Raw genomic sequence first — 24,062 nt, 5'->3', positions numbered from 1 at the left:
TATTCTATTGTTGCCTAGCAATAAGCTAAAAGTCAATCAAAACCAAACTCCCACCCCCCCTTTTAGTTTATAGTGTTACAATTTTCATCTTGCTTCTTCCTCATATCATGTTCGGATTTTTGACTTATCCTGTTTTTCTGTCTCTGGGTTTGTTTTTAATTTTGTGAAATTCTTTTTAATTTCTAAAAGTATCCAATTTCCTTGTTCACTCTATTTGAGAATTTCTAGTAGATAGACATGGGTAATTTTAGCTGTTCCTTCTATGTTTTTTAATGTTTAAAAAATCCAAACTTTTCATTTAGTTTAAATCATTGGGTTTGGTCTTCTTGGTTTTAGTGCTTTGTAAGACAGGTTTTTGCCTCAGACCTATTATTTGCCAACGGGGTCTTCCTCTTAGTTCAATTTGCTGGTTTGACCCAGCATGTCCCTGTTGGTATTTGGGGTTTTTTTAAAGGGTGTAATGGTGTGTACTCATTATCTTCACTTGTTGGTGTTGACTCATAGTGACCATATGTACAATGAAATAAAACATTGAGGTTGATTCCAAAAATAAACTTCTTATTGTGTGGAGTGTGAGTGAGGACAACACGTAGGGGCCTTCTTAGTCACCTATACTTGGCTACCGCTTCCCAAACCACCTGGGCTCCAGTTTCATGACTTTACAATCTAATCTCCCTACCCGTCCCCATGTACCAGAAAGCTCCTTTCTCTTTGCATTATTTAGGAAATGAGTACACCAAATATAACCATATTTGTTCTCCATTTGTCCCTTTTGTTTTTGGTTGAGTTGGAAGGAGAGAGCCATCAGCACATGACATAGGTTAGCCTCTTGTACAGGAAAGGAAGCTATAATAAAGCTATCTGTGTATGTCTGCTGTTGTTGTTAGTTGCCATCTGTTGATTCTGACTCTTGATGACGCTACATATCTAGACTACACTGCTCCATAGAGTTTTCAGGGCTGTGGCCTTTTGGCGACAGATTGCCATGCTTGTCCACTGAGGTACCTCTGACTACCATTTTTTTGACTGAGAGTTGCACCACCCAGGGACTGCTTTGTTTCTGTACCCCTCATCAAACCGAGCTCCTTAAAGTTAGGGATTGTTTCTTACACATTTATACAATTCATGGTGTAGATGTGGTGTCTCATTAAAGGATTCTTCCATTAACAGCAACAACAACAAACATTACTACTAATACAGAGCTCCTTTAATGATGTGTAAAACATTACTAAGTTTAATTAAAATTTGTGTGTGTATGTGAAATGTTTTCAGAATCAGTTTGATCATTTTACCCACTGTCATCATATAGATTCCAACTCAGTGACCCTACAGAGGGTTTGAAGCTATAAATCTTCATGGGAGCAGACAGCCTCATCTTTCTTCTACAGAGCAACTTGTGGGTTTGAACATTATTTCACAGCACCGAACTAAAACACAAGTCAAAGTCCAACAAACTCGCTGTTATAGAGTTGATTCTTACTCAGAGCAATGTTATAAGGCAGGGTGGAATTGCCCCCAGGGGTTCCAAGACTGTAACTCTAGACAACTTGTTCATAGCAAATACCTTTCTTTAACAACACATGGACTTCCCCAAAAAGAATACATAGAAATCAAATTGACTACATGTGTTAGTCCAGGACTAGAGAAACAAATTTAGGGAGACATATGTATAAGAAAGAGCTTTGTATACAAGAGCAATTGAATAGTGAGAAAACATTCCAGCCTAGTCCAGATCAAGTCCATAAGTCAGATATGAGCCCATATGTCTGATACCAATCTATGAATTCCTCTTCAGAGTCACGCAACACATGCTATGATGCTGAATGCAGGAAGATCACAGGCCAGTTGCTGGAAAGTCTTGTGGATTCAGTGGCAGTGGAAGCATCTCAGCACTGACAGTAGTCTTCATGTGGCTCCTTCAGCTCCAGGGCTCTAGCGTAGCTCCATGTATCTTGTCCGCAGGAATGACTGGCAGGGAGTGTCTATATGTTCCGACTCCAGTGAGCTATTTATCTCCTTAGCTCCTCCAAATGAAGTCATCAAGCTGCAACCTGATTGACAGGCTAAACTCCACCCTTTCACTCTTAAGTCCCAAATTGACAACAGATTATGTAACTACCACACTACATCTGTGGGAAGACAGAATGGAGAAGCTCAATATCAGGAGCTAAAACCAGACTGGGGACCAACTGGGGACCAAACCATAAATTGCTCAAATGTAAATTCAAAGCTGAAGAAAATTAAAACGAATTTACAAAAGTCAAATTTCTATCTCACCTGAATTTCAAGAACATCTCAAGAACATACTTGACTCATTGAATACTAATGACAGCAGACTTGATAAGCTGAGTTGTGGGAGAACATCAGGACCATCATTTATGAAGAAAGCAAAAAGTCATTAAAAAGACAGAAAAGATCAGAGTTGACGTCAGAAGAGACTGAAACTTGCTCTTAATAGTAGAGTAGCTAAAGCAAATGGAGGAGAGGATGAAATCAAGTAGCTGAATAGAAAATTTCAAAGGGCAGCTCAAGAAGAGAAAGCCATCTATTATAATGAAATGTGCAAGGATCGAGAATTAGGAAACTGAAAGGGAAGAACACGCTCAGCATATCTGAAACAGAAAGAACTTAAGGGGGGAAAAAGTCAGGCCTTGAATTGCAATTTTAAAAGGTCCTATAGGCAAAGTATTGAATGATCTAGGAAGCATCAAGAGAAGATGGAAAGAACACACAGAGTTACTGTACCAAAAAGAACTAGTCGATAGTGCACCATTTCTGGAGGTAGCATATAAGCATGAACCAATGGTGTTGAAGGAAGAAGTTCCAAGTGCACTGAATGCATTCGCCAAAAACAAGGCTCCAGGAATTGATGGAATACCCACTGAAGTGTTTCAGAAAGCTGAAGAAGCACTGGAAGCACTCATTCGTCTATGTTAGGAAATTTGGAAGACAGCTACATGGCCAACTGACTGGAAGAGATCCATAATTGTGCCCATTTCAAAGTAAGGTGACCCAACCAAATCCTCAAATTATAGAATTATATCACTGGTACTGCACACATGTAAAATCTTGCTTAAGATCATCCAACAATATTTGCAGCAGTATAATGACAGGGAACTGCAAGACATTCAGACCGGATTCAGAAGAGGACAAGGAATGAGAGATACTATTGCTGATGTTAGATGGATCTTGGCTGAATGCAGAGAAGACGAGAAAAATGTTTTTGTTTAATTGACTCAGCAAAGTCATTTGATTGTGTGGATCATAACACTGGACAACCTTGAGAGGAATGGGAATTCTGGAATACTTCATTGTGCTCATTCGGAACTTGTACATGGATCACGAGGCAGTTGTGTGAAAAGAACAAGGGACTACTTCATGGTTTACAATCAGGAAAAGTGTGCGTCAGAGTTATCCTCTCACCATACTTGTTCAATCTATGCTGAGCAAATCAGAGAAGCTAGATTATATGAAGAATGCTGCATCAGGATTGAAGGGAGGCTTATTAACAACCTGCTGCAGATGACACAACCTTGCTTTACTGAAAAGTGGGGAGTTATGGAAGCACTTGCTGATGAAGAGCAAGGATTGCAGCCCAAGTAAGGAAGACTGAAATCCTCACAACTGGACCAATAGGTAATGTCACAATAAATGGAGCAAAAGCTGAAGTTCTCAGGAATTTTGCCTTAGTTGGATCCACAGTGCTCATAGAAGCAGCAGCCAAGAGATCAAAAGATGCATTACAATAGGTAAACCTGCTGCACAAGATCTCTTTAGAGTACTGAAAATTAGGGATGTTATTTTGAGGACTAAGGTGCGCCTGACCTAAGCCCTGGTATTCTCTATTGCATTATATGCATATAAAAGTTGGACATTGAATAGGGAATAAGGAAGGTTGTCGAAGAATTGATGCATTTGGAGATGTCCTACTAGAGATGAATATTGATAGAACCATGGAATGCTTAAAGGATAAACCAATCTGTATTTGGAAGAAGTAAGGCCAGGAAGTAAGGTTGGAAGACTTTGCCTTATATACTTTGGATGTGTTGTCAGGAGAGACCGGTCCCTGGAGAAGGACATCATGTTTGTTAAAAGAGGAGGGGTGGTGAAAAAGAGGAAGGCCCTCAACGAGACGGATTGACACAGTGACTGTATCAGTGGGCTCAGGCATAGGAACACTTGTGAGGATGGTGTGGGACTATGTAGTGTCTCATTCTGTTGTGCACAGGGTCTCTATGGGTTGGCGCCAACTCAATGGCCCCTGACAACAACACTTTACAGTAGTAGAAAGCCTTGTCTCTGTCCTGTGGCATGGCTGGTGGTTTCAAACTGCTGACATTTCTGTTTGCAGTCTAACATATAACCACTATGTCATCAGGCTCCTTTGCATCCCACAGCACCAGAGGAAGGTAAAAGGAGTATGCTTACAACTAGCATAACACAGTGTTTTACAATTTCTGAGACATTTAACAAATATGAGGTAAGCGGGAATATTTTTGTTACATTCTCATTTTCTATGTGATGAAGCTCTGAATAGAAGATGGCAAGAACTTACTTAAGATTAAATGACTAAGAAGTGATAAGGCTGGCCCTGGAAATGGTCTTTTGGCCTCAATTCCATAGGTACTGAGACTTACTCCTTTTTGTTCTGTAATACCTCCCATGTTAGTGGGTAGTGGATCAGTCATATTGAGCTGCCCTACTCCATGTTGTCGCTCATATTTCTATGCCATGGAAATGAAACTCCGGTGACTCCCCCCCCACTTTTTTAAAAATAATTTTATTGGGGCCTCTAACAGCTTTTATCACAATCCATTCATCCATCCATTGTGTCAAGCACATTTGTACATATGTTGCCATCATCATTTCCTAAATATTTTCTTTCTACTTGAGCCCTTGGTATCAGCTCCTGATCCTTCCCCCTCCCTTATGAACCCCTGACAATTTATTTAAAAAAATTTTCATGTCTACAACAATCGCTGTTTCCCTTTACCCACTTTTCTGTTGTCCTTCCCCTGGGAAGGAGCTATATGTAGATCATAGTTAGCAATTCCCCCTTCCTCCCCCAACCTTCCCCTTACCCTCCTGGTATTGCTGCTCTCATTATTGGTCCTGAGGAGTTTATCTGTCTTGGATTCCCTGTGTTGTCAGTTCTTATCTGTACCCGTGTACATGCTCTGGCCTAGCCGGATTTGTGAGGTAGAATTGAGGTCATGGTAGTGGGGAAGAGGGGAGCAACGGAAGCATTAAAGAACTAGAGGAAAGTTGTATGTTTCATTGGTGCTATACTGCACCCTGACTGGCTCATCTCTTCTTTGTGACACTTCTATAAGGGGACATCCAATTGTCTACAGATGGGCTTTGGGTCACCACTCTGCACTCCCCCTCATTCACATTGATATGACTTTTTGTTCTGGATCTTTAATGCCTGATACCTGATCCCATCAAAATGAGTACATACACAAATGTGGTGAAGAAAGCTGATGGTCCCGGCTATCAAAAGATAGAGCATCTGGGGTCTTAAAGGCTTGAAGATAAACAAGCGGCCATCTAGCTGAGAAGCAACAAAACCCACATGGAAGAAGCACACCAGCCTTTGTGATCATGAGGTGTTGATGGGACCAGGTATCAGACTTACTATTTTATCCAGCGTGTGCACATCCCTACACAATCTTTCTATCCTTCTTTTCATTTTCTCTCCCTCGTGTTCACAGCTTTGCTCACATTTCTCTTACCTCACTAGGCTTCTTAGTATTCCACCAACATACTCTGCTTCAACCTCGAAAGTTAACTGTCAGCTATGTGTTTGGAATGCTTTCTCCCAGATTTCTTCCATCTCTTTCAAATCATTATGCAACCTCAATGAGACTTTCTTTGGCTATCCTATTTAAAATTGCAAAATGTATCACATAATACATATTATATGCACGCCAATCCATCTTCCTTGCCTTTTTTTAACCCCTTAGCCCATAACGCATAATCCTTTATATATATTGTATAATTTACTACTTATGGTGTTACTGTTGGCCTGTTTTCATTTTAGTGTTAGTTCTAGTACCAGTACCTGGTACAATATAAGACCCAATACATGTTTTTTTGAATGGATGCAGGAAATTCAGTTGATTAAAAGGAAATTTGTTAGTAATACTTGAGAAGTTCTACAGTTAATGTTCCTTTAACCAGGATTATGCATTGTTTTGTTTGTTTGTTTGTTTGAGATGAATTTGTTTGTCACTAAAGATTCCAAGTCTATTTCAGTTTTACTCATTTTTTTAACCACTCAGACCACTATTTATGTTTGAAGGATAAAGAATATAGAGGGATTTTTTTTGTGGGGGGGTAAAGAAGCATACCAGATATCTTTACACGGGCCATCTCAATAAATGAAATCAACAATATCCTTTTAAACCCGCCAGATATTGATTCTTCCATCACCACTACCCCTCAATAATGTATCTGTCCCTCTCTCTCTGTTCTGGTCCCCACCCCTGGCCACCTTGTATTCATCAGAATCTTGTCTGTTGGTATATAAACGATGTTTCTTTTTCTTTGTTTTTCCTAATAACAATAATGTTATTAATCTTTATCTTTTTAATATTGACTTGAGTTTGCTAAGCATAATGTTCTTTAGCTTTTCTCATGTCTTACATTGTTTAAGAGAGTTGTCATTGTTTTCTGTTGATGTATAATATTTCATAGTATGAATGTATCAGAGCTTGTTCATCCATTCCCCTATAATTGGGGCTTTGGTTGTTACCATGTTTTTGCTAATGTGGAAATTGCTGCAACAGACATAGGTGTGCATATGTATGCTCACCCTGTATTCTTCATTTCTTTTTTTTTTTGGTATCCAAAATGGGTTTATTGGGATGGCTCCCCACGCATCTGATTCAGGATCTCTTAGTGCTGCTTCCTTCTGAAGGAGCATCCTTCTGTGAGCCTTGCTTCTCCTCCTGTGGGCTGACAGAGGACAGTAGAGCAGCCAACACACAAAACGACTGTTTGTGCATGGCTGAGGACCGTGGTGATTTTTTATAGCAGCCTGGGGATTTAATATCGTGAAGTAGGAAGTGGGGCTCTGCACCAAGCACTTCTTCTTGTGTTTCCTCTTCTCTTCTGGGGAAGGATGGAGACCCTGTGTGAGAGGCGTGATCACATGGGGAGGTCATCAGCCTGGAAAGGGCTATTCTTGATTTCTTTAGGGCATCCCCCAGTAGAGAGATTGCTGGGTCATGGGGTACTTGGATTACATTTGTTTAGGGAAGTGCCATACTGATTTCCGTAGTGGTCATACAATTCTACAGTCCTACCAACGAGGTAAGCACATTCTTATCTCTCTTGAATTTTTCTAAAAGTGTCTGTGTGAGATGATATCTCATTATTGTTTACATTTATATTTCTTTATTGCAATGATTTTAACATTTCTTCATATGTTGTTGTTGGCCACTTGGATGTCTTCTTTCATACATTGTCTATTCTTATATTTTGCCCTTTTTTATTCAGTTATTTATATATTTTTTTAAGATGTTGTTTTCTATAGATTTTCGAGACTAGCCCTTAAACTGATGAATTATTACTGAATATTTTTTCACAATATGTGGGTTCCCTGTTGACTCTTTTGATGAAGTCTTTTGATGTGCATAAATATTGTATATTTAGTAGATTGCAGTACTTATTTTGTCTTCTATAGTATAGATATTTTTCATTATGTTTGTTGGTATATTTACAGGAACATGTATTTTGAATAAGATGGAGATAAACCTTATGATTTAGTAAGGAAATGTTTCTTAAAAGTTGTTCTACATGCCAATGTATATAAAATCAACTGACTTTCTTAGGAAACTTTCTTTTACTTGTAAGATCAGAATACAATATACAAGAAACAGATATCTATTTGTTTTAATGGACAGAAATTCAAATGTCGATTCCTAAGTTTGAGGCAGATAATGTTATATAAGATTTTTGTAAAATTTTAGAACTTGAAATGTTTTTAAATTTTCATATTTTAGAAAGTATATTAGTTCTAATCCTTTTAATGGTTAGTTTTAATTCTACTTTCAGTATTTGTGGTTAGGTAGTAAAATAGACATTTTCATGATTAATCTTTACTGTTATTTAAATTTTTCTTTTTTCTCTTGTAGATTTGCTTTGACTTCAGATTGATATGAAATGTGGGACCACCTTTGAGCCCTCACCTGGGAAGGACAGTCTTCTTTCTTATTAAAAATAAATGCATAAATAAGAAAAGAAAATGACCAGAGGAATCATACCAAATGCCAGCGCTACATCTTTGGTATCATCTATTTTTTTAATCCATCAAGACAGATGGGTTTAAGGAAGCTGATTTTTCATTGATGTTTATTCTTAGCATTTTTACATCATCCATCTTAAACTACAAAATTTAACACAAAACCATTTAAGCCTTTGGTTAATATAACGGTGTTTTAAACTTTCACGCTTATCATTTATATATTTTATTTTTACTTAATAAATACAACACAACTGACAGCATCAGGAGAGCTATGGACTTGACAGATTGCACTGACTGTAAGTGGACAGTTCAAGATATCATCCATTTTATCACCAGAAATATCACATAAAGATACAATTCCATGATTTTTGCAAATAAATTTGCTTGAAAATGCCCTGGGTAAAATTCTTACGAAAACCTACCGGCAATCTTGGAAAAGTTTACCAGCCTGGGAGTGTGCTCTCTCTGGCCCCTACCAAAGGATTACTGAATGAACCAGGACAGAACAGCTGCTTTCTTAATAGTGCTGTACAGGTGAGTCCAAAATAACTTGTTACATTTTTAAAAGATCTTTAGACATGATTTTTAATGGTAGTAATCATATTTTGACTGGGCCTTTAAGTTTCCATAATAAATGAAACTGGTCTTTTTAACAGAAAGATAGGTTTCTGTGATACAAACATGATTTTGACTTAAGGTGTTTACTTGATAAATTAAGAATACATATTTTAAATACTTCTAAAAATATACAAAGACATGTTATGCTTAGAGCATTTTGTGTCAATACAAGTATTACTCAATTTGTAGTTTTATTAAATTTTGAAGTCCTGTCAATAATGAAAGCTACAATTGAGAAAATATAATCAGTAATGTAAAAATGTGTGCATATATTATAAAATATTGGTAAATATTATATAAATACTCATCCTTCCTTTAGCATCCCCTGAATAGGATTTGTTAACATCTTGATTTCTTTTACACTGGCCTGTGATTGCATATTTTATTACTTTATATAAATAAAAATATATGGCTCAGTAGTTGAATAACTTACAACAGGCTATTAAAATTGTTTCTCCGTGTAGTGTTTACATTAATTTGACTCAATTCTTGGCTTTTTAGGGAATATCTATGTGCAATTGCTAGGTAGATGGCTAAAGAAAGGCCAAAGGTGTATTAGAACATAAGAAAGATAATTGTATCATGTAAAATTCTAACATAATTTTAACTTCATTATGAAGCATATTTAGGTCAAAATTTAGAAGACAGCAGTTTCATATGAAAAAGGTTTTCCTAATGTTTTATGATTTGATTTGCCATGTCCCTGCTCATTAATGCATATTATTTTAATGTAATAATAAAGAATGTAGCAATGTTAGGCCCGTTTTCCTTTTACCAAATTTTACAGAAAAAATTATAATCATCCCTTTATGAGTTGATTCAGATTTATAGCATAACTCTGTATGGCAGAATAGAATTGCCCCTTGGGGATTCCAGTACAAAATCTTTATGGGAGAAAACGGCCTCATCTTTCTCCCTTGGAGTGGCTGATGAGGACGAATTACTGACTTTGCCCTTCGCAGCCAACACCTAGCCCACAGCATCAGCAGGCCTCCTTCCCCATTACTATAACATTGCACAAAAATTTAAGTGTACTAAGTTATAGTACATTCATTTTTATACATAGCTTGATTTAATTTTATCTTTATCATAATAGTCAGGAGCCTGTGGTGTGGTGTGATGGTTACACATTGGGTTGTGATCCACAGGGTCAATAGTTTGAAACCACCAGCAGCTTCTTGGGAGAAAGACAGGTTTTTTATTCCTATAACCAGTTATAGTCTCAGAAACTCAGAGTTCTACCCTGCTCTATAGGATCCCTATGAGTCAAAATTGACTCAGCAGTAAGTTTGGAGTTGGAGTTTATCATAATAATTACACTGGACTATTGAATTATAAAATCATAGAGGATTGGCATATATATTTATGTACACACACATACACAGAATAAACAAAGTCTGCTTCTAGGATAATTAGAAGTCACCAAAAAAATGAAATGTAATACATAAACATCAATATCCTAGGCATTAGTGAACTGAAGTGAATTGGTATTGACCATTTTGAAGCAGAAGATCATACGGTTTACTCTGCTGGGAATGACACAATCAAGAGAAATGGCTTCTCCTTTATTGTCAAAACGTCCATTTCAAGATCTAGCTTGAAGTACAATGGTGTCTGTGATGGGATTATATCTATCCTTATTCAAAGAAATCAGCTATCATGTAACAACAACTAAAGCTAATAATGAAGAAATTATTCTACCAATGTCTTTAGTCAGAAATTAACTGGACTAGATGCAAGATGCATTGATAATTATTATGTATGAGACTTCAAATTATGTACTTTGGATATGTTATCAAGGAGATGAGGCCCTGGGAGGACATCATGCTTGATCAAGTATAGCAGCGGTTCTCAACTTGTGGTTGCGACCCTTTTGGGGGTCAATCAATCCTTTCACAGGGGTTGCCTGATTCATGACAGTAGCAAAATTACAGTTTGAAGTAGCAATGAAAATAATTTGATGGTTGGGAGTCACTACAACATGAGGACTGTATTAAATAAAGGGTTGTGGCATTAGGAAGTTGAGAACCTCTGAAGTAGAGAGTCAGAGGAAAAAGAAGGACCTTAGTGAGATGGATTGATGCAGTCTGTAGCTTCAAGGGTGGGCTCAAACATAAAGAGCACTTGTGAGGATGGTGCTGGACCAGGCAGTGTTTTACTCTGTTTCACATAGTGTCGCTCTCAATCTGAACAGACTCGATGGCGCCTAAGAACAAACATGCATTGCATACATGTATTATGTCTTTAAAATTAGCTAATCTGAAAAAAAAGAAAAAAAAACTGCCCTTCTTGAATCCTTCTCATGTCAGTACCATGTGTGTCAGAATTAAACTGTACTCCAAAAGATTTTCAGTTGTGGATTTCTCAGAAGTAAGCCCAGCACCAGACAACTTCCAAGTTGTCTGTATAGACTTGAACCCCAACCTTTTGCTTAGCAGCAAAGTAAATTAAGTCTTTGTGTCACCGAACTCTTCCGTTAACCTACCCCTCCCTTTTGTTCTCACAAGAACTCCAGGACAGACTTCCAATAAAGTAAAAAGAAGCAAGTTGCTTGAGTTGAAATGAGAATGTGGACGTTTTTCACTTTCTCACTTCTCAAACTCACCTTCTCTCTCCATCCCCCATTTTCAACTTTAAATCACTATGGAATCATAACTTGGACAATCATACTTTCATTAAGTTGAAATTTGATATATTTTGTTTCAGTACTTTTACAATTCTTTAACAATCATGTCTTAACTACTTTTCTAACTTATAAATATCCTTTTTGTATGTATAATATTGTTTTTATTCAGTAGTTCCAGATTTTGTAGGATCTCTTACTCATAGCAAGGTTATTATTATTTATTTTTATAATCCATGAAAGAAGGAGGAAGTTTTTCACTCCAGTAAAGAGTTACAGTCTTGGAAAGCCAAAGGGACAATTCTACCCTATTCTATAGGATTTTTATGAGTCTGAATTTACTCAGTGGCAGTGAGTTTAGTTTAGTTTAGTTTGAATTTGTTTTAGTACTTCTGATCATTGACTGTATTGCACTAAAGATGAAGAAGATTTAAAATAATTGCATTTTTCTGTCGATCCTAGATTATATCTTAATTTTATTTTACATGCCTCCTTGCTATTAATGTTTTCTTCACTTAAAGCTGAGAGTGGAGAGAGAGATTAGTGAGTTAAATTGACCTTGTGACTTTTCCAAGTTAGTCCAAAGTTAGTCCATTTGATAAACCCACAAATCTAGACTTTGTCAAGGACGCAGACCTTTATTCCTAATTGCCCTCTACCTGGGACAGATGTCAACCTGGAGGTTCCTTAAGTCACCTAAGGGAAGACCAGGGGCTTAAGTAGAGAGCAAGTGTTTTGAGAATGATGAGGGTAATGAATGTACAGATGTGCTTTACACAATTGATGTGTGTATGGATTGTGATAAGAGTTATATGAGCCCCTAATAAAATGATTTAAAAAGAAAAAAGAAAAGCCTTGATACCATCTGACCTTGAGATCATCGGTGATGTTCACTGTTCTGTCTTGTCTCAAAGTCTGCTGCCATTCAGCACTGTGAGACGTGCAGGCACTGTTCCTGTACAGCACTGGGTGGGGGAGTGCCAGACATCAAAAGACCTGAAATTAAGCACTTGGTCAGGCTCTGAGGAAAAGGGCTTCCATCGTGGCAGATATTTCCGTGGAATCTCAGTTCTTCTTTACACTCCTGTGTTTTTGCCCTCTAGTCATTTTTTATTTAATCTTACCTGTTCTTCCCCTTTGTAAAATTCTGATGTCATTTACCCTCTGCTTGAAGAATTTCCTTTACTATTCCTTATAGTACACGTGTTTGCAGTGGATACATTCTTTAAACTTCTCTTTGAAAAACTATCTTTCATTTTTTGGAAAAATATTTTCACAAAGAATTCTTGGTTAACAGTTTTGCTTCACTATCTTCTAGCGTGCATTATTCCTGATAAGAAATCGATCATTCTTCTATTCGATCCTCTATATTTAATGTGTGTGTGTGTGTTTTCTACTTGCTTTGAGGATTTAAAGCCAATTTGATTATAGTGTACCTTCACACAATTTTCCCTTTATTTAATAAGCTTGAGGTTTGTTGAACTTCTTGAAGCTACAAATTAGTAATTTAATCAGATTTGGAAAAATTTAAACTATTTCTTTAAATATTTTTTCTGTCTCTCCTCTCATTTAGGAACTCTAGCTACATATATTATTGGTTGTTTGAAGTTTGTTCAGAGCTCATGGATGCTCTGTTTTCTTTTTCAATCTTCTTTATGTGTTTCATTTCATAACCTCTATTGCTATGATTTCAAATTCACTGATTTTTTTTCTTTTTTAAATGCTTCACCTGCTGCTAATCCCACTCAGTGTATTTATCATCTCAGATACTGTAGTATTCACCTGTGGAAGCATCATTGGCATCTTTAAACATTCTTTTTCTTTATACTTCACATGCTCAGTAGTTCCACTAGCTCTTTGAACATAATAAACACGGTTATAATTGTTTTACTCTAAATGTCCAATCTATTATTTGTATGAATTTTGCGTGTTTTTCAGTTGGTTGATTATTTTCTCCCTTAACTTTGCATTATAGTTTTTCATCGTTTTGCGTGACTATCAAATTATACTTTGTTGGATTATGGATATTTTTATATTCCTGTAAGTATTCTTGAGCTTTGTTTTAGGATAGCATTAATATACTTGGAAAGAGTTAGATCATTGTACATGCAAGCTTTGTTTATGCTAGGTTGATTTTTCCAGAGAAGACCTTTTTTTTTCCCCCTAGTCAATGCCCTGTGAATTGTAACATTTTCTGCCATGGTTGTTAGAAACAAGCCCCAGTCCAGGCCAGTGTCAGTTTGGGGCACTGCTTCCTAAGATTCCCTTGGGTATTTTTTTCTGTAGCCTCACAAGCATGTACTCCTCAGTAACCACCTGAATATGCAAGAGGGACTTTCTGTAAATTGCTGGTTGTTATCTCTTTCAGTGCACATTTCTGAACTCTAGCCCATCAGCATCTGCAAAAACAGCAAAGAGACCACATCTGACTTCCTCTGGCTACACAGCCCCAGGCCTGCTGCCTTGAGGCAGAGGTCAGACATGCCTCCACCCTCTATCCCCCTTTTTTAAAAAAAAAATCATATTCTGATATCAACCATTCCTCCCAGGATGTGGCCTCTCAGGACTCTTAAGATAATACTCAGCATTATGGGACGTTACTAAGGAAGTTAACAGGCTTCCCAAATCTAGATAAGAACGCATTAATGAAGATACAGTCATTGGTCCACAGCAGCACATCTCCTCAGCCTACAGCCATGTCTCTCTCTCTGGTCCTCAGACACTAGGCCACATGGTACCCTGGCCTCGGGGAACCAGGAATCCCACCTTCTGCTCCAGCTCAGTATCTCAGGCCACAGATCTCGGCTACAGCCCTTCTGTTCTGTCATGGACATGGCTCCTTTACTTTGTCCCATGGCTTCAGTGCTGCAGCCTCTGGTGCCTCTGGTCTCGGCCGCTGCTGTTTTAGGCAGGGATCTCAAACATGCCACTGTGGGCTTTTCTTCCCTGATTGTTCTGGAAATGCTCTTTGCTCCTGCTTCCAAAAGATCTCTCTTTGTTGCCTAAGAAATGGCAATTAAAGGGACCCATTGTCAATACATCTTGTAAGAAATTATTGAAAGCAAGCATTTAAAAGGTATGGATCTACTCTCACTACCATTGAGTCAGTGCTGACTCATAGTGACCCTCTGTGGGTTTCTGAGACTAACTGTTTATGGGAATAGAAAGCCTTGTCTTTTGTCCACAGAGCTACTGGTGGTTTTGAACTGCTAACCATGCAGATCACAGCCCAATGCATAGTCACTGCACCCACTAGGGCACCTAACATAGGTCAAATTAAATCTACTAACCCTTTCTTATTCATTTAAAACGTACTTAAAAAGTAATGGATTTGATAAGAAGTATGTTGTTACTAAATATAAGTCTATACATTATATTGTGCTTCAGGGAGTAATTCAATAAGAACCATGTAAACATTCAAAAATAGCTCCATTCATTTTGTTAGACACTATGTTAAAATGCTACATGCAAGAATTTAAAGGAGAAATAAACATTGATAAAAATTAATTAGTGTTAAGACTAGCTTAGACTTGAATTTCCTGAAACAAGGGATAGAATATAGTCTGTATATGTAGTGGGTCACTGTGAGTCAGAATCAGCTTGACAGTAACTGGTTCCAATGAGATAGGCAGTCTCATTATCTCCATTGTACAGATCCTTAATACAGTACAGAGTCATATCAGCAATTTGTCTTTTTTGTTTCTGTCTTTTAATAGAAGATAAAAGCAGTATGCTATTGTGTAGTGGTTTTTACCTTTATGTGCTATCATTATCACCTGCAGTCATGTGCCTTCCGTCTCATTTCATATACACTGACGACACCCTTCATTCTTGCCGCACACATTGACCCACCAGCCCGCTGTTGAGTATACTCTGGTTTTAAACTCCAATTATATTTCCTTCCTAAATTTCACTTTGTTCCCGGTATGTATGATCATTTCCTCTCTTATGGCTCTGCCAAGTCCTTTATTTAGTATCTCATGTTTCCTATTCATATCATTTCCATGATAGGATAAGAAGTTGAGTAGTCAGCATTTTTCTGCTTTATCCCTGTCCTGGGTTTTAGATATGAATCAACAAGAACATCTTGTAGCCATCACTATATCACTATATACCATGATATATATATATATAGATAGATAGATAGATAGATAGATAGATAGATAATCAGTTAGTTTTATACTTGCTATTATTGTGGTTGTTAATTGCTGTCATGTTGAGCCCCATGTTACACAGTAGAACTGCTCCATGGGACTTTAACCTTTTTTGGCTATAATCTTTACATAGGCAGTGTTTGCCAGGCCTTTTCTTCCGTTGAGCCTGTGGATGGTTAAACTGCAAGCTATAGATTAGCAGTGACCCTAAACCCTGTGCTGCCAAAGTTCCACGCTATTGCATTTACTTGTGGTATATGTCTGACTAAACAAATGAATAAAGGAAGTTATTGACTCACCTTCCTGGATTTTTAAAATATCTAAATCTAATTATTTTTTCACAGTAAGAAAAAGTTTTACTGTGTTTCTAATTTCTTTCCACATCACTCTTTCTTAGGTTCTATGGCAATTGGACATATTCCGACGAAGCTTGCGGATTTTAACTGGACATGTGTGTCAGGGAGATGCCTGCATATTTTGTGCACTGAAGGTAACTTATTAATAATTGTGAACAAATACTATCAAGTGTTTCTCCAAAACTTTCATTTAACCTAATTTTTAATACAGTTGGTCCATTTACTTGTAAATAAGATTTATTAACCAGTGGTCTATAATTTTGAAGATTAGTTCTTAAAGAGGTTTATTCATGGTTATGTTTTTGTTTTCTGTTGTTACATAAGAGTAGTTAAATTAATGTAGTAAATAGTACAGAATTGTTAGAAATATTACATTTTTTATTAATTTGAAATAGTTCTTTTTTTTAAATCATTTTATTAGGGGCTCATACAACTCTTTTTTTTTCATACAACTCTTATCACGATCTATATATACATCAATTGTGTAAAGCACATTTGTACATTCACTGCCCTCATCATTCTCAAAACATTTGCTCTCCACTTAAGCCCCTGGCATCAGGTCCTCATTTTTTCCCCTCCCTCCCCGCTCCCCTCTCCCTCATGAACCCCTGATAATTTATAAATTATTATTTTGTCATATCTTGCCCTGTCTGACATCTCCCTTCACCCACTTTTCTGTTGTCCGTCCCCCAAGGAGGAGGTCACATGGAGATCCTTGTAATCGGTTCTGTATTCATTCAGTAAATGTTTACGGAGTTCCTACTACACTCTGGGTGTTGCTGCAGTCACTGAGAAGATAGCATTGCTGTAAAAATAATGAACACAAGTGCTAAGAACCCCTGATCTCACAACTTATATTCTTATAGGGGAGGAGATAGTATGCAAAATGTGTAGTATATTACATGGCACTAAGTGCTAAGGAAGAAAAATAAATTCAAAGAAGGAAGGAGTGTTGAGTGGTAGGGGAAGCCTCATTGAGGAAATGCCATTTGAGTAAAGACTGGAAAAAGATGTTTGTTGTGAACTATAGGGTAGTTATGAGTCAGAATCAACTTGATGTCAGCAAGTGAGAGAACCATAAGGCAAGGTTCTCGGCAGCCGGGAACATCAGATACAAAGGCCCCAAAGGTAGTAGGGTGCAAGATATTTTCAAGGAACTCTGAGGAATCATGGGTGACAGAAGCATGGTGGCCAGCAAGGAGGTCAGAGAGGTTAAGAGCATTTGTAGTGTCTTTATAACAAGTCGACAAACTCTCTGTACTCTTCCTATAAAAAGGAATCTATTGCTCCTTTTGAACAGGGCCCAGCCTTCATGACTTCCAGTAAGTATATTGTTAGATTCCGTTGAGTGGATTCTGACCCATAGTGATCCTGTGTACAACAGAAGGAAACACTGCACCATCCTCACAATTGTTATGTTTAAGCCCATTGTTGCAGGCACTGGGTCAGTTCATCTTGTTGAGGATTTTCCACTTTCCCCCACCCCGCTCCTCTGTTTTACCAAGGACTGGTCTTTCCTGACAACATTTCCAAAATACGTGACATAAAATGTCACCAACATTGTTTCTAAGGAGCATTCTGGATGCATCTCTTCCAAGACAGATTTCTTTGTTCTTTCAACATTCCATGGTATTTCCAAAATTCATTGCCAGCACTATAATTCAAATGCATTGATTCTTCTTTGGGTTTTGTGTTAGACAGAGTTCGCTAGAGAAACGAAACTAGGACACTTATGATTTTATGTATATATAAGAGTGTAGACAGCATGAAGGAATATAACAGCTAACTAGTCCAGTACAGAGGGCTCAGTTCAACTCACTTCCATGGAACAGTTAATATAGTGGAAGTCCTTTAACTCACGAGGGCTGCTGGGTCCAAGGTCAAGGTAGCAGACAGCTGAGTCTTCTGTAGAGCAATGCAGGCAGTCCGGCCACAGGCAGCAAACAGCAGGGCAGGTCACCAACAGTCAGCCAGATGACAGGATCTGACCGTCCCAAGCTCAAGCGATATATATACCAGCAGTGTGGCAAAGCAGATCTCAAAGGAATCTCAAGTTCTAGCTACACAATCCACGGGTTGGGTGCCCCACCATTAATGTAGCTCACAAATTGAGGTAGAGAAGTAGCTAAGGCAGCCACAGGCTGGTTCGATCACCAGAGAGCAAGAGAGAGAGAGGCAGGGCTCACCGAGCCATTTATCTCTTTGCCCTCCATCAAACTGTGACCTTATTAATCCCACATGTTCTTATTAGCCAGATTGGCACAACAAACCTACCTATCACAGTTTTCATTATTCAGTATCCAATTTTCACATGCATATGAAGCTAGTGAAAATACTGTGGCATGGGTTAAACACACCTTAGTCCTCACACTGACATCTTTGTTCTTAAACACTTTCAAGGGGTCTTAAGCAGCAGATTTTCCTATGCAATGCATTGTTTGATCTCTTGACTACTGCTTCCTTGGACAGAAAGATGTTTCCACATGTTTTACTGACTGTGCAAAGCCCTCTGACTATGTGGATCATGACAAATTATGATCCTTGAGAAGAATGGGAATTCTAAGAACACTTCATTGTATGCATGCAGAACTTGTACATTGATCAAGAGATAGTTGTGTGATCAAGAAAAGAACAAGGAAGTACTGCATGGTTTAAATCTCAGGAAAGGCATATATCAGCAATCTGTATGCTGAACAGATTATCAGAGAATCTGGTTTATATGACGAAGAATGCGACATCAGGACTGCAGGAAGGTTTACCAAGCTGTGATATACAGATGGCACCACCTTGCTTGCTGAAAGAAGACTTGAAACACTTGCTGATGAAGATCAAGACTGCAGCCTTCATATTTTTGCCACAGTTAAAAAAATAAATATTACACTAATGACAATGAGTACAAGGAAAAAGAAAATGTCCTAAAATTAATTATGGTAATGAGTGTACAACTCTTCTTGATATGATTGAGCTATTGAATTGTATGATATCTGGATGAAGTGCCATAAATCTGTTTAAAAAATAAAGAAGAATTACAACCTTCAATTTAGACTACAACTCAAGGTGAAGAAACCAGAATTCTTCACAATTGGACCAATACGTGACATCATGATAAACGGAGAAAGATTGACATTGTCAGGGGTTTCATCTTGTTTGGATCCACAATCAGTATTCATAGAACAAGTATATGGAGCAGAAATCATGCTTTGAAACATGTTGATGTTGACATAGGTTAGGACAAGTGAGGATTATTATACAGCTTTTACTTAACTCCTGGACACGAGTCACCTCTTTTCCCTTCAGACTGTAGAGAAACCAACAGCCACACAAAAGGGCTATACATAGATTCCAGCATCAACTGCCTGTCATAAATCAGAGTAATTGGGTAATTTAAGACCTAAAGCTGTCTCACATGATGCCTGCTGGGGCAGCAGTAAATAACTGAAGAGGTTGTGAAGACCTTGACTTTTTCTGGGTAAATCGGGATGCCATGAGATTGTTTTGAGTGTGCCACTCTAGTCTCCCGGACGGCTCTGTTTGAAATAAATGACGGGAATCCTAAGAGGGGAGGATCGGGGAGTCTAGTAGATGTTAGCCCAACTTATTGATGTCACTGAACTCTTTGCTCAGGAATTTGTACACTAGATAAAACTTTTAAGATCACATGAGATTAAGAATTTAATATAATTTAATTTAAGGTAAATGTTCCTCAATACTCAGAATTTAAATACATACAGGGGCACAATTATTTACATGCCTTAATGTCCTTATAATTTTGAAAGGATTGTTGGAATAAATCACCAAAGGAAGTAATGTTATATCCTAAATTTTAGAACATAGCAAAATCTATTACAAGAATTGTTATGGGTTGAAAGATGAATTAAATCAAATTATAGTATTATGTTTTATTTACTCTATAGTAAATTGTGACTGCGCCATTGTAGAAATTTATGTAGTTCCCTTTCTTAGCTCAAAATGTTCATAGCCATTCCCACCACCTCCCCCCATGTAGCCCCCAGCCCCTCCCACACAGACTAGCTTCCCTAGGCTTTCTCCGAGGCATAGCCCATCTGTGAACTTTTCATTGTTACTCGTTATGCAGGGAATGCTTTTCCTCATTTAGAGAACTGAGATTATTTCAAGCAGATACCATCAAAATGCTTTCTTAACAAATGAAAAGGAATGATCTTTTCTCTGATTCTTCTTAAAAATGTATATTTTCATCTTTCTGAAACAATACAGTAGGCAGAAATTTGCCATTTTATCAAAGTTGTCTGATTTTTATATTTTAACTCAGAGTTTATCAGTTTTTAAGACTTAAGACTGTAGTAGAAAAACAACGTTTTTTTTTAAAAATTCATTCATAAGCTACTTTGTCACTGCCATTCAGTCGGTGTGGGCTCGTAGTTGACGACGAGGAAAGTCGAGCTGCCCCTCTGGGTTTCGAGGCTGTACTCTTTACGGGAGTAGAAAGCCCATCTTTCTCCCTCGGAGCAGCTACTGGTTTTGCACTTAGCAGCCCAGCTCATAAACACGACGCCACCGGCGCTCCCTATAGGCTACTTTCGAGTGTTTTTGTTTTTATGATTAGTTCATACTAACTTTTATGTGATCATATATGTTTTTGAGTTAACATAATTTTACCTCTCATAGTATTATTTTTAGATTTAAAGCAGCTTTTTCTCAAAAGTCCATGATCTGCTGCCTGTATTGGAATTTTTAAATGAAGGCCATGTAAATCAGAATACATTAGTATAAATCAGAATTTCCTAGTGTGCATAATAATGTTTATGCTAACTATTTTGATACATTAATTAATGTTAATATATTATGTTAATTATGTTAAGCTTCCAGTAATTTAGATGCTGTTACACCCATTTCAACATTTATTGATACAAGTAATTTTTATGCAATTGTAGAGCAAAATACTTTTCCATTAGTTTCTTAGAATGAGTATATTATTTCCCTGTCTTATAATGAAATCGTTTAAGTTTTCAAGAGTTCTTGGTATTAGACTTACTGATGTAATTGGTGATTTACAGACAATATTTGCACAGTTTCAACACAGTCGAGAAAAAGCACTTCCCTCCGATAATATAAGGCATGCTCTTGCAGAAAGCTTCAGAGATGAGCAGCGATTTCAGCTCGGCCTTATGGATGATGCTGCTGAGTGCTTTGTGAGTATCTGGATAATCCTTAAGACATGGGGATAAACTTGCATTCCTTAAGTTATGCAAATTTAAGACAAATGAAACATAATATTTGTAATAATGGAACAGTCTCAAATAGGTTAATAGGCTTATAGCTTGCTCTTCAGAGACCCCACAGAAAATAAAAACTTAAGTCCATTTTGTGTTATGTGGGGGCTCTCGAAGGTTGGAGTTGTGAGTCCACCCGGAGATGTCTTGAGAGAGAGACCTGGTGACCTGAGCCCCTGGACACCCTCCAGAACACAGGGAGTCCCTGTCTATCAGAGATGACGCAGGGGTAACTAGTGTGGGTGATAATTTTTCTAATATTTTGGTTTGGGTTATTTTTGCGACTCAAGGGTTTATGAAATGTTAGGCTACATTAAACAGCCTTATTAAATATACATTATATAATTAAAATAAGTATTTTTCCTACCACATTTACATATGCATCCAATTCTCCAAAGTAACATTTCTCATCTCATGTCATGATTCTCATTTGTATAGAAGAGGATTTTGTTGAGCAAATATCAGGATAACAATATAATACGCTCTAGGTTGAGAACCACTGACTGAGGTTGATAATCTCCGAGGTTCTGTATTACCACCATAAGCATAAATATGATCCAGAACATCCAGAACATAACCTTACGTTGTTGTTAGGTTGTTCATGATGTAGAATGGCCTTGTGTGCAACAAAAGGAAACACCGCGCTGTACTGTTCCACCCAAACAGTTGTTGTTATGTTTCAGCCCATTGTTGTAGCCTCTGCGTCAGCCTATCTCCTTAAAGATATCCCTCCTTTTTGATCATCCTCTACCAAGCATGATGACCTTTTCCAGTGACTGGCCTAACCTGATGACTTGTCCAAAGTGCAGGAGACAAAAGCTTGCCATCCTCCCTTCTAAGGAACATTCTGACAGTACTTCTTCCAAGACAGACACGTTTGATCTTTTGGCAGGCCACATTTCTTTTTTTTTTTTCTGGCCACATTTCAACAGTACCATAAATGCACCAATTCTTCTGTGAGCTTCCTTATTCATTGTCCGACTGTCACATGCATTTATGGTGATTGAAAACACTATGGCATGGGAACATCTCTGCTCTTTAACACTGTAAATACATCTCCTGCGATAGATTTACCAAATGCAATGTTTTCTGATTTCATGACTGTTGGTTCCATGAGTAGTGATTGTAGATCCAAGTAAAATTAAATCCTTGATAACTTCAACCTTTTCTCCATTTATCAATATGTTATCTATTAGTGGAAGTGTGAGGGGTTTCGTTTTCTTTATGTTAGGTTGCAATCTATACTGAAAAGACTAGTCTTTCATTTTTATCACCAAGTGCTCCAAGTCCTCTTGACATTCAGGAAGCAAGATTGTGTTATCTGCATATCACAAGTTGTTAATGAAACCTCCTCTAATATTGATGCTGCATTTGTCTTTATATAGTACAGCTTCTTGGATTGTTTGCTCAGCATGCAGATTGAACAAGTATGGTGAGCTGATACAATCTTGGTTGGTGCTCACCTTTCTTGATTTTAAGCATCGCAGTATCCACTTGTCCCATTGGAGCAACCGCCTCTCTATCTATGTACAGGTTCGGTGAGAACACAGTTAAATGTCCATTCTTCACAATGTTATTCATACTTTGTTATGAGCCACATAGGTGATGCCTTTGCATAGTCAATAAAACACAAATAAACATCTTTCTGGTATTCTCTGGTTTGAGATACACTGAGCATCTTCTTCCTTCTTGGCGTTCTAACTCCTTGTCTTTATGCATTTTATTATAATACTTTGTCATCTCAAGCTGCCCTTTGGAAATTTCTGTTCAGCTCTTTTACTTCATCATTTATTCTATTTGCTTTAGCTTTTCTATTTATGAGCAAGTTTCAGAGCTATGTGATCTTTTCTTATATTTTTAGTGACCTTTTGATGTTTGTGTCATCCCTCAGCTTGTCCTATATTCTGTCATTAATGTTAAATGGTTCAAATCTATTTTTAAGATCTTCTTGTAATTTATCAAGGGACCATAAGGGTAGTGGGGGGAGGGATAAAATAGAGGAGCTGATACCAAAGGCTCAAGTAGAAAATAAATGTCTAGAAAATAATGATGGCAATGTATGTACAACTGTGCCTGAAAAATTGATATATAGATTGTAATAAGAGTTGTAAGAGCCCCCTAATAAAATTTATCTTGTAATACTAATTTTAAAAGATATTCTTGAATTCAGGTGGGATATACTCAAGGATATACTTATGGGATATATTCTTTCTCCTGTTGACTGCTTTTAATTTTCATTCACTTTATCCTGAGCTTACATAAGAGCAATTGAGGCCTGTTTGCTAGCTGACCCCTGACCTTAAGCCTTCCAGAAAAACTGTTTCCATGAACTTTGCTCTTAATGGGTCTCTCTTTGACAGGACTTCCTCCATCTCTTGATAGCCAGAGCTGTGCAAGTGATTCACCTGTAAGATTATACTGATACTCAAGATTTCACCTCCTCTCACAATCGCATCATGTCTTTGATCCCTTTGTTTAAAACTGTCCACTGAAACTTCTGCTCTGGTCTGCAGCTAATCTGGGTGCAACAGTTTTGGTACCTACCCAGGCAAAAATTTACTCAACTTTAATTCTTCATTCAGTCTTGCTGAGCCAGTTGCTGTATCTCTGGTGCATGCTATCACTTCTGCTGTGAACTGTAGCTCCCCTTCATTTGGTCCGTGAACAAGATTAGTTGTCCCCTGGAAGGTTAATGTGGGTGCGGTGTTGCTGTGGAGCTTCATTTTCAGCAGTATCTTGTCCCGTCTTAAAATGAATTATTCATTTGTAGACTGTATTTCTTTGGAGCTTTGTCTTTAAAGCTTTCAT

The 24,062-nt window shown here is 37.6% G+C and overlaps 1 protein-coding gene across 1 annotated transcript in view; it reads left to right on the top strand.

Annotated features, from left to right (window-relative positions):
- Nucleotides 1–24,062, top strand: part of USP53 (ubiquitin specific peptidase 53) — an 84,989-nt gene that overhangs the window by 24,429 nt on the left and 36,498 nt on the right. Inside the window, exons 2-4 of the mRNA XM_004715949.3 lie at nucleotides 8,142–8,785; nucleotides 16,044–16,136; nucleotides 21,039–21,173. Of these exons, the coding sequence (XP_004716006.2) occupies nucleotides 8,642–8,785; nucleotides 16,044–16,136; nucleotides 21,039–21,173 (372 nt within the window). The 5' untranslated portion in view covers nucleotides 8,142–8,641. The remainder of the gene's footprint in view (nucleotides 1–8,141; nucleotides 8,786–16,043; nucleotides 16,137–21,038; nucleotides 21,174–24,062) is intronic.

Source organism: Echinops telfairi, unplaced genomic scaffold (assembly GCF_000313985.2).
Source record: "Echinops telfairi isolate 266 unplaced genomic scaffold, ASM31398v2 ScPeMD7_5927;HRSCAF=6808, whole genome shotgun sequence".
Taxonomy (NCBI): Eukaryota; Metazoa; Chordata; class Mammalia; order Afrosoricida; family Tenrecidae; genus Echinops; species Echinops telfairi.
Note: the sequence above shows the minus strand (reverse complement) of the source record. Positions and strands in the feature narration are given on the sequence as shown.